Consider the following 12630-nt stretch of genomic DNA (forward strand, 5'->3'; position numbering starts at 1 on the left):
TTAAGTTTCCACAGAGCCCAAATGAGGAGACACAGTAAGTTTTTCCACTTTATTTTTTGTAAAGTTGAAGTCTGATTCACTGAAATAGTAGTAAGAGCCGTAATCTATTTTTGATGGTTATATGAATTTCTGTTGAGCGCTTTCGGGAAGTCCCTGTACAGTCTTGTCTAAACAGAGGTTCCCTACCAAACATTTTCAAACATACGGCTGTATTTCCTATTTCCTTACACTGAGGAACACTGAGGAATTATAAAATTTTATGTAGTAAATGAGCCATTTTGCATTATTTTTGCCATATATTAACTTTTTTTTTTTAAAGTAAAGCAAATTACTAAAGAACCAGAAAACAGTCTCTTAGTTTAGATACTACCACTTCCTACGAACAAATTGAACAGCAGCTTGTTCAGAATTCCAAAAGAAGCACACACATAAATATATTATGTTCCCTCCTGGACCAATGTATTCCTTTGGATAGCCTCAGTATCTTACAAATAAATTTATGTCTAAGGTTCTAAATATTTCTGACCTGAAACCACAGGTTTTTAACTCTGAATTTTCAGGTGCCCTCCAAAATAAGCATTTCTGCAGGTGATATGGACTTAGAGCTTCTGAAAAGCTCGGTTTGCTTTCAGCCCTTCTGACTCCCCTGCTTAAAAGATATATCCACTTGCAAAGATAGACAAAGACATTCACCTGTCTCTGGAAGTACAACTGTCTAATTAAAACCTTCAGGAATCAAGAACGTCAATGTATTACAGACCTCTGCAAAACAATAAAATCTTCATTGCATTTTCTCCAAACCCTAATTAATTGTGAACTTGGCTAGTGTCCTTTGACTAAGTAATTCTCCTTCCCCTCACCTTTGTCTGACTTTTCTCTCCCTGTAGGGAGAGTCTGGGCTCCTTCTTGGGAAGGCACTGCCCTTTTTCCATTTTAACCTTGTCAGCTTCACTGTGGGAATCCTGAGCTCCAGCCTCCCTTCTCACTCCTCAGACAGCTATGCACTTACCAATCCGACTTGCAGGGAATGATTCCAATCCAATGGCACTACCAAAAGTCTTGCATTTCAGTAAACAAGGAATCTTTCAATGTTTATGTTCTCTCCAAGATGATCTATGCTTTAACATAGTCAGGACAGGGTCTAGAATTAACTGTCCTTGTCAATACCCAGTTCCTTTTACAATAAACATGCTCACTACAAAGTCACCTTGCAAAATGACATCTGCAAAAAAGCCCAAAATTCACTATTTGATACAAGTATCTGTAATCCTGTCAGTTTCATACTACACAATGGCAAGAAGGAATTAAAAAAAAAAAAAAAGAAGTTCTGCTATGATATGCAAGAGTTAAATACATATAACTGAGCTACAGAATAGCTTAATTAACAATTTCACACAAAACCTCAATGACTGGTTCACAAGAGAAGCTGATTATCTGAAAGGCAGAAATATCTGAAAGATATTTCCATTCATTCTGCAACTCTCACTGATTTTACCTGACACAGAAGATAACAAAGAAAAGTGGAATCCAAAATGTCAGAAACTGGTAGTTGTTATCTTGCATACTGATCAGGATAGAAGGTACTACTTTACCATCTCTTCTCATAAAAGAAATGCCATATATTAGACAGAAGCCTTTATGTTATCCTATACATATTGGCAAAATGCTTCACTACCACATATATTTGTCAAAATTATTTTTTCATCAAAACCACTGCAAGTAGATTTTTAAGTGGAATTAGGCTACTTTGCAGGTCTTGATCAATTTGCTAGTTATAGCAAATTTCTAAGAGCTCACATTCAACTGAACTGCCATGCTTATATATACAGTGTACATTTTCAGCAAATGAGGTAAAAATGTAGTAGAATCTCAAGATAATTTTAGCCAGTATGTTTTACTTCAGATTTATAATTGCCTACTGACTGCTTGTAAGTTCCCCACATCTATCTATGTATTAGCAACAAAATAGATAGAATTTTTACTAGAATCTCATTTGTGTTAGTGTAAATTCTGTTGGGTTTTTTTCTACTAATTCCATTTTTACTCTACTTTTCAGTCACACTCCTTTAAAGTGAAAGGATGTCACTTCACACATCCTAAGGACCATACCAAAGCTAGAAGACATTCTAGCTTAGACATTCCTTCACTAGAAAATGCACACAGCATTAGACTGTAGTCCTTCAAGTCTGCTTTCCGCATCTCCCACTTTCTGACATCTAGTCAGGCACTAAAATAAATAGTAAATCCGACTAACTTATTCACTCTTCTCCCTCTTGAAATGTAGTAGGTGGTAAGCAGAGGAACTGTTTAGTAGCTAAAGGGATAGACCTTTTAGAGCACTGCTTATTGTAATACCACGTACAATCTGCCACAAATGGGAGAAGTTAATATTAGCACAGATAATATAAGCTGTTAAAGACACAGAGAGCAGGAACTATTTATTTGGCTGCAGTTTTGGCTTATGTCAGTTGAAAGCACATGTGAAGTTGCAGCCTTGATTCAGAACTGTGGCTAGAGTTCAAGAGTGAAGCAATCCCAGAAGAGATAATACTGAGTTGAATTTCTGTTTAAAATTAAAGAACTTAGGTAAAATTTCATTTTCCTCCCTAAACAGTTATGACAAACTCGCGCTAAGGCCAATATCATTGTTACAAACTCACAATTAATCAAGTAATACTGCAAGAAGTTTTAAATGGAAAAATATTACTCATAGTTAATTCAAAAGACAATACAGCTGTACAAAAGAGTATGGAACCAAACTGTTTTAATCAACCACTGAAAATCCTTTCCAACAGGTTTATTATTTCATTGATCTGGTAGTAATGACTACACTTGAAACTACCCATGGCTTTCCATGGCATAACCCTGTTCTAATTTGCTTTTAACTTGTCAAAAAAAAAAAAAAAAAAAAAAACAACTTGTTTAGGTTAAAAATCTCTCATATCATTTGTTGCCTCAAGATGATGTTCTGAAAAGTGTCAGATACAACCAGTCCAATACCTACAAAAAATGTGGGAAAACAGTAAGTGTACTCATGTTAAAGAAGTCTTATAGCTCAGCTTTTCGTTAAAGTCTCCAGTACTTCCAAGTTCTGGAGAAGGAATTCCTTTTATGTACTCTAGAATGGTCTCTTAGGAAACAAAGGGCATTTAGGACTAAGAAAAAGGTTATACTTTAAGGTCTTAATAGAAATTAGACAAGCTGTATATTTCATATATGCTAGTACTTAACATAAGCTTTAAAGCTTGCCTTGAGGGTTCCTCTCACTAGCATGTGCTAACAACTACTAAAACTGGAATTACTGAGCAGGTTAGTCATGAAGAAAGATTCATATGGCTTCACTAGGTCACTATTGCAAACAAAAATTGATTCAGAGAATGAATGGTTAAAGGTCGTTAGTGTAGATTTAGTACTATGAACACCATCATCTTCGGGTCACAACAAGCAAGTCCATGAACAGCATCAAAGTGAATACCATTATATTAAAGCATGCTTTCACATTAGGCCAGATTTCATCAAATCATCACATTAGGACAATTTTTTACTTAATAGATTAAGCACTTCAGCTGAAACAAACTATTTTGCATGCTTCTGAAACTGCCACTGTCATTTGTGTCAGAGCTGAAGAATGAAAAACTGCACTTTCTCCAGTTTTTAAGACATCTAATCTAATTACACATGGTGTTAGACATCAAAATGAAATTCTTATTACTTCCCTTGCAAAGTGAAACCTCATTTTATCACGTCAAGTTTAATGACTATTCATCTAATTTAACACCTATTTGTAAATAGTGAATATCAAATTTGCCTGATAATCACTTTTTAAAAATCAATACTTAACTTTAATGTTTCCTTATAATCACTTCTTCAGAAATTAACCCTAGCCTTTTTCTTTATTGCTAACAAGACAAGTGTTTAGAGATACAGAATCATTATCTGATAGATTTATACAAGCACACAGAAAGATTGTCCTTACCTCAGAACTTCTGAATGTTGAATGAGTTGTATCCTAACTCCCCTCTACTTAAGCGTTTGGTTTTTTTAAGACAGTGCGATTAGAACTAAACATAGTATTCCTGCTGAAGTCATGCAACTTATTTACATAATGACATTATCAGATTTCAGTTCAAAGAGCAATTATGACATATTTAGCATTTGTCTACCCTTGAAGAAGTCTTGTTGGTATAGTTTCACTAGTAGACTAAAAGTCTCACCTATACTAAGATTATTGATACACTCGTGTACTCTCATTTTCAGCATTTTCTTCTATCGTTGACATAGGCTTTCTGATAATCTCCTGACAACCTTATCATAAAACCAACTTGCAATTTCACAACTACAAAATAATTTCAAGTTGTCTGTTTTGATTCCTTTGGATATTTTGACAACTATTATGCTAAGTGTCTGCACTGGAATTCGTCTTTCAGAGTCCTAAATTATATTTCCTCTCACCTACTGTATCTCTCTCCCCTATTTAAATAATTAAGAATAAATTGTTTCCACATGAGACTAAAGACATTCATGGAAATTTGCCGTGTTTCCTAAGGTATAGAAATTTTTAATTTCTAAGGTATAGAAAAAGCAACAATTTTAACTACTACTGTTCATAGAAATGCCACAGAAATGCCCACCAAAGGTTTAATAAACAAAATTGCAATGAGGAAGAATAAGTAAAAAGAAGAGCTGGCTGTAGAGGGCGATTTAAATGAATACTATTTACATATTTAAAACCAGCCACCATCTTGATGAGAATCACTCCTTCATACAAAACATCAAACATGTTGGATTCTCTTAATCTAACCATTATTCTTTTGAGGTTTTCACCTGCATAGACTGTGATCCAGTCTACATCGGTAAAATTTGTATCTCAATCTGGTATCAAAAGCCAAATAGCATGCTGTCTTCCACAACCTATTTGAATGGTCTGAAGTTGCGGCAGGGGAGGTTTAGATTAGATATTAGGAAGAATTAGTTTACTGAGAGAGTGGTCAGGCACTGGAACAGCCTGCCCAGGGAGGTGGTGGAGTCGCCATCCCTGGAGGTATTTAAGAAACGTGTAGACATGGCACTTCAGGGCATGCTCTAGTGCCCGAGATTGTTGGTTGTGTCTGTTTGTGGGTGGGGTGGGGTGTGGTTGTGGGCGTTTGGTTCGGTTTTTGTGTTGGTGTTCTGGGATTTTTTGGGTGTGTGTGGTTGGGTTTTTTTTTTTTTTTATGGTTGGACTCTATGATCTCAAAGGTCCCATCCAACCAAAAATATTCTGTGATTCTGTGATTCTATGAATAAAAATTAAACAAAGCCAATTTTAATAACTTATTTGCCAACAAAAAGTAGTTAGGAACCCTGATAAGCAACATAAGAGTCAGCTCACAAGAAGATCCAACCAGCAGTGCATAGGCAGATATGAGAACTCTACCCTGTAATTGCTTCTTGGGTAAGAGTTTATCCTCAGGGAAGAATGGTCCCATGTTTAATAGAAATGAACTACTCCTTCTAAGGCATTACCACTATACACATTTTATTTTGGCAGTGAAAAGTATTAACAATTACTGAATTTACTTATCATAGAAACATCATCAACAGAGCACTATATACAGAAAAGATTAAGATTACGGTCTCCAGGTATCAACCTTATGATAACCCTTTATGCAGTTACTAAACAGGCATAAAATCTTCAGTTGACAGGCCTCAGCAAATAACTGGCACCATTTCATACCCATACAAGAGAAAGCTTTTAATGTCACATACCGATTTCTTTTTAATGTCCTCCAGATCTTTGAGTTCATTCTCAATCTTTGTGATTAATTCCCTGAGTTCATCAAGATTAGTGCAAATAAGCTAAAAAACAAATGAACAAGACTTGGTAATGTGGGACTTGGAAGATGTTCAATGAAGTTAAATAAAATCTAAAAGCACATATTATTACTTAGTGCCACCATATGATTTTTATTTTCTTACAGCATTTTTAGGACGTTTTGAAAGGAAGAAAGTCTAGTAAGAAAATACTTCACTCTTCAGACATAAACCATATCTCTGCCTGTGAGCTTCCATTTCAAAATTTAAGTATTTTCTTAAAACTTCTGTGGATACCAAAATTGTCTTAAGTACAGTAATGAGTTGGAACAGGTTTGAGTACCAAACAACTCCCTGGTGAATTAAAGTGTACTAGCTTTGGTCTATGCTATGGTGGTAACATAATTACACTTGCTACAACTTTTTCCTGAACAGAATTTTATACAATTGCACAGAGTATTCCTGAAAGATAACCTAGCCACGTCTATCAAATTTACCTGCCTATCTATCGTTTGAAAAAGGATTATATTATTCCTATGTTTAGAAAATAGCTTTTTACATTTTTCCTTTCATAATATAGATGCTATTTTCTTGAAAAAAAATCATCAAACGAAAGTAATCTGTATGTTTTGGCTCACCATCACTTAGGGCAATTAAAGCCTTAATAAAATGCATATTATTAAGCTGTTAGGTTCTTTCAGGTTATCGTATCTTAAGACTTGCTTCTTTCCAAACACCCTTAAGTGGAAATGATTTCCTTACTGCTGAAAACATGTTGAAATAATTTAAGAAAATCAAATCCAAATAGAAAAAAAAACCTCACACAAAACTACTAAAATCATAAACCTGCTAATTTTTAATTTTTTTCCCAAATCAGTAACTCACAATAATATACTTTTACTTCAGTTACACATGAAGTTTAGATTTGCAGCAAATTCATATTAAAAAACCCCCTTTGTTCTACTATTAAAACACAGAACTGGCACTTATAGCAAAATACATAAATTTCAGAAAACTCATAGATGTTCATTTCAGAAAACGCATACATGGCATTATTTTCGTAACACCTGTGTACATTTGAAAGCACTGGGAATTGGAATGCAAGAAAACTTGCAAAAGATTTCTCTCTTAACCCAGAAAATTGTATTACTACGTGTAACTCTACTGGGTTCAACATGCATGTCTGTCCTGCTCTTAAAGTTCCAAACATGTAAGATGTAAACTGGAAACCAAATATTGGCTTTTCTTTTTCCATCTGTCCTGCAAAGAAATATATGATACTGTATTATGGTACAAGAAAGTAAAAGTTTGTCACATCAAGCCCTTGACAAAAGTCAATAAAAGCATGGTAAAGATTTTCCTGACGCAATTTTAATCCACTCCTTTGACTATATACCTGACAATTCAGTTTTTAAATTTTATTACTGCTTTTATTTTCTCCTATTGAGACACATTCAATTCAGTGTACCATGGATCAAAGATAAAGCACAACAATGAACCAAAGAAAGATACAGCCTTCATTTGCTATAAGTGGGTGAATTTCTCTCTAGGAACTCACTTTTAGAAAGGCAAGTTTGCAAGGAGAAGGATGATTTCACTATGGTTAGTTGAATGCTGTCCTGGAAATACCAACTCTATCTTTGACTTGACCATAAAAAGTTCCTATATGTCATCAGATAATTAATGGAGCCAAAATTTTCACAGGTCCCAGTCCTGTTTCTCATTTTCAGAACAACCACTTGAGATACAAGGATATGATTTGCAAAATTGTTAGTGTGTATCAATCCAAACTACATCAATGGGAAAAACAATGTAAAAAAGTTTAGCTGTCTTGGGGCTGGGGTGACAGGGAAGAGTAATCAAATCTCCAAGTCCCAATTTTCATGAGAAGAGGTGTACATTTCAGGCTAATATCTGTGTGTCAATTACTCACTGGTAAAACAAGGAAGGTAACAGCAGCTCAGCTTAGAGTATTTACCGTCAAAATAAATTTAGCATTTGAAATACTCCAGTACTGTACTGAAAACCACTATAAAAAGGTTCAAGGAGAAATTCATACTACTTCATTCACAGTAGGATTTGAGATGAGGTACTGAAGAGGCACACTGATTGGGAATAAGCTATTTCTAAAATTTCTCTCACTTGGTTAACGTTTCCCATCTTACAGAATGAAGGCAGCATTTTGAAGGAAAGATGAAAAGAGCAGTAATAAAACAAGTATACTGTATTTTGTATTATCATTTTCATATGGAATCTAGCTGCCATTTCTCATGATACTCTAATGTATGTGTCAGTGCTCTTTGCTCATTGTTGTTAATTGGCTGAACTTAATAATTCAATTTTCTGCAAACAACACTGCCTTTCTAAATCGTTTTCTACATTTTAACAGGTAAGTTAACATGAAGGAAAAAAGAAAGGTATTAATGTTATAATCTCATCATTTTGTCACATTCTGATAGCTCACTGGTAGTTTCATGTACTGTTCTCGAAGAAAGTGCCTTCTAATCCCTATCAGGAGAAAAAGAATCTGAAAAGAAAAAAATGTTTCCTTTATGGCTTATCAAAGGTAGTGAAAGATTAGTCCCTGTCCTCTAGAACACTATGTGGTGGCTTAAAGATTCAGGCTGTAAATACCTCCATTAATGTACAAGTCACATAATCAGTTATGTACATGCTAACTACAACACAGACATTTTCACATCAGGCACAGTACTTACTACATATGAGGTTAATTTTCATAGGCAACAAGCATCCTGTTTTTCAACTGAATACAATGGAAGCTTCAGGTATTCAGTATTCCAGTAAATTTTCATATTTGATGTTCAACTTTCCTGTTAGGATACGATCTCAGTAATCTCTCAAAGACCCTCACTGACTCCTGGAACTTCAAGGAGGAAAGACAGGAAATCTCCCCTGACTTTTGTAGGGAAAGACATGGGGACCAAACTCTACTCCAACGTGCGACTCTCCCAAGACCCATTTCTCAGAATTTATAAATGAACTGTTTATCATTATAAAAACAAATCTAATCTGTCAACCTATTAATAAATACAAACCTAGTGTAATTCCCCAGATCACTGATGCAGGCACATAAACCATCCTTCAAATTTTCATTTATTTACTTTCTTTCCAAAAGAACTGACGTTTAGATATGAATAGCAATATTCTTACAGTTATGTTCTCCCTGGCATACCTCACATGACCTGTATACACTCAAGCTGTCTTACCAAATATTAAAAAAATATACTTTCACCTTCAAACCGTTACATGATTTTATTAAATTTGGCATCCATGTATACGGAGCTGAGTATCTTGAAGCATACTTTACTAGGTTCTAAAAGTCTTACTAGTATTCCAAATGTAAATGTATTAATATTTGCAAATACTTCTAACAGTAATACCAGTCCTGCCTGTCCTCCTGAAAAAGGCAGGTTAAATTGTTAAAAAGTTCCCTAATAAGATGAAACTGCTCATACTAATCAATCTAAGCTTCACGTAAAACAGACATAAAGCCTAGCTTTGACCAAAGAGCCAGAATTATTTTGTTACATTTTAATTAATATTTTAAACAGGTAAATGTAATAACATTAATTTTACACTCAGCTAGGTAGGTACATGTAGTTTACCCTGGTTAGAAAAAATTTGGGCTAAGTTTTAGGTAATGTTTTAGACAGACTACTTAAAACCAGTAGTTTAATAATGTAAAAAAATATTTCTAACCTAACCATGTACATCCAAGGCATATAGGTAACGTTCTGGGAAAAATAAAATTTTTAAGCACTGGACCTATTTTATGCAGCTGCTAGGAAACATTTTAGTCACTAATATTAGAATATAGAAAAAAGTCAGTGTACGCTTAAATATCAGTCTTTTCTCAATACTGGCTGTTACAAACCAATTCTATCACCAGAAATTCTTCTAGCTCCACCTGAAACACATCATCATCATGGAAAACACTGAATCAGTGTGAGAGTTTCACAGAACAATCATGATATAATGTGGGTCTATTGCTCAGAATAGCAGTCTGCTTTTAAAAAAAAAAAAAAAAATAGCCAAAGGACAACTTCAATCCAAGCAGGTATGCATACATAAATTGTGACTTAGAACTGAAGTACTCTAACATTTCAACACTTCTATTACAGTACCATAAAGACACATTATCATAATTAGCACTCTTTTCTTAGTGCTCTCTGGTCTAAAGGTCATGTGCAGAAAAGGGGTAAAAGTTGCAAACAAAATGAGCACAGGAGCCTACAAACTTTTTGCAAGTCTTTCAGTAAATTAAGCCAGATTTCAATTCAAGGGCCATATTGTCACACCTCATATGAAATCCAAGTACTCTTATCCCAGAAAATTATATCTACCTTAAAAATTCCATTAACAACTGCTAGTTTTTCAGGTTTTGTCCTGTAACAGATTTATCTGGGATCTTATACAATAATGTTAATCAGTGTGTAAGCTGCACATAAAAAATACTAAAGCATTCTCTACCAAGCAAAGGTAAAACACACTTTTAAAAACACTATCAGATTTAACCTTTTGAACTAGAAGAAGGAAATAAATCTTTGATTAGGATTTCCAAGGTATCTATAAGAAATTAAAGAACTTATTTTACAGATGTTCAGATTTCAAGTGCTTAGAACAAAAATTAAAATAATTTACCTGAAATTCTGGTATGGTAGACTTTGTGACACCTTTCCTCTTCTTTGTGATTGCTTTTTTAGATACCGATTTTTTTCCTTGTAAGATTAAAAGAGAAAAGCTTCATAATGCTGTTTGTTGTACACTTCATTAATAAAACCAAATTACATACAGACTTGAAAGTTAAACTATAACTAACAGATGGCTGACAGTAAGTCACATAAACACGATGAATCAGAACTAGACTCAGCAAAAGCAAACATTAAGTTTCTGTATCTGTATAGGGCAGTCTTTTTGGGGGGGGAAAAAAAAAAGGGAAATAAAAGGAGAAAAAAAGAACAAACCCACTGCAATGCCCGTAATATACTATGTAAACATTTAAGTCATACAAGAAACATTCACAGCACTTTTCTGAAAGGAGTGAAATCCAAACTCAAAAAATATAGCATCTTACCTGCAAGATTTGCTCTCTGACACTGTAAAGTGAACCACACATTAGGGTATGGGACCTCTGTATCTGACAGTAAAAAATACCCTCAAAGCACAAGCAGCATCTTGAAATCGTCAAAATGAACGTACCGCAGTTACCAATGAAATCAGATTATTGATCTCTTTTTTCTGGCTGTGGCAAAACCTAACATTTTAGAAGAAAGCAAACAACTTCTGATAATGGCCTTCACACCTAACTGTGCTATATGGATGTACATAACTAAAAACCTCCTTGAAGGTAAGGCAAGTGCTTTACTGCCTATAGTATCAGGATTCACAAGTCACATACATTTCCCAGATGAAGTAGTTATGTCACCAAGACAGATAATGGAGTTTCTTATAAGGTTATTACTTCTACATTCACATGGTCAATTGAAACAAGTCCACTTTTGACCTATTCATTCAGACCAAAACCATCATTCCAAGATTACTGCTGTGCTCACATTAAAAAAAAAAACACCAACAACAAACAAAAAAATCACACATAGTATGTGGAATTCGTTGTCAAATAGAATCATTACCAGCACATGGTAATAACACAAACACAGGCAGGTTGTATATCTATATTAACAATAATATTGGCAGGAATTGCATTTAATTTATTCCCAATAGTGCTTGCTTGTGTGTGCAAATGAGTACATACATACACATACAACTATTCATAGATGCCTAGGTATCTATATTTTCAGTTTATTACACTATCCTAATTTCAGTTTATTACACTGAGTTTCCTGAACATCTTACCTAAATCTGAAATAAAACACACTTACAAAGAGAGAGCACAGGGCTTGAAGGATCTAGATTTGAAACTCCACATACTGAACATGTAACAAAATTTAAAGAGACCTTAATCTCCAAAAATAAACACTGACAGATTTCACATTACAGAACAAGTGATAGAATAGAGAAGCATATTTATTAGCACAGTGACCCAAATGTTTTTGACAATGGGCAGAAAAGTCAGCATTTTTGTTATACATTTTATGAATCCAGCTTGCCTTGAAAACATAATTGCTTCTGCTGAGAGCAGTGCTGTCCATTTAATGAACTAAAGAAGACATCTAGTACAAGCCTTTTTGACAAACTGACTCAAAAAGAAGTCTGTTCATATAGTGGTTCCTTGTTATAGCCCTGTAAAATAATGTTATCTGGGAAGAACATGAAGGGATAAAAACATGGGACAGCCAGGCTGTCTTTCTTCTTTACAGGAAAAAATATTTCAATATGATTGAGTATTTTAATTTTATTTCAATATTGTCAACATACTTTTCAGCAAATATTTACTTGAATATTTTCAGCATCAGCATGAGCTGCTGTATGATGCAGTGTACTTCAAAAAACCAACAGAGTTAACAGATATATACTATTTTCCCCAATATTTCCTTTTGAAAAGGGGGGAAAAATTGTTAGGAAGAATTAAAATTAATTATCAAAAAAAGAAAGTAAATATTTCTTCCTTTGCAGCAGCATCTGAAAAGCATGCAGCAGGGAAGATACGGGATAACAGGCAGAACAAGAATTAGAAAATATCCTGATTAGAAGCACAAGGAAAGTAAGCTTTACCTTCTGTGTAAACTGAATCAAGGAAAAAATTGTCTTTGAAAATAGAGTATGACATCTGGGTTATCATAAAGCATACCTACTAGAACATACATATACTATACATAGTATGGAACATACTCTAAGACACAACTCCTAGGCTAACAT

The 12630-nt window shown here is 34.3% G+C and overlaps 1 protein-coding gene across 3 annotated transcripts in view; it reads right to left on the reverse strand.

The window, feature by feature from the left end:
- BRD10 (bromodomain containing 10) overlaps window positions 1–12630 on the reverse strand; it is a 50670-nt gene that overhangs the window by 16335 nt on the left and 21705 nt on the right. For 2 of the 3 annotated variants that reach the window (XM_074166124.1, XM_074166123.1), the window contains 2 exons: window positions 10456–10532; window positions 5749–5838 (listed from right to left, as the gene is read on the reverse strand). In XM_074166124.1, coding sequence (XP_074022225.1) covers window positions 5749–5838; window positions 10456–10532 — 167 coding nt within the window. The remainder of the gene's footprint in view (window positions 1–5748; window positions 5839–10455; window positions 10533–12630) is intronic. The other variant, XM_074166125.1, reaches the window with a different exon arrangement.

Source organism: Numenius arquata, chromosome Z, assembly GCF_964106895.1.
Source record: "Numenius arquata chromosome Z, bNumArq3.hap1.1, whole genome shotgun sequence".
Classification (NCBI taxonomy): domain Eukaryota; kingdom Metazoa; phylum Chordata; class Aves; order Charadriiformes; family Scolopacidae; genus Numenius; species Numenius arquata.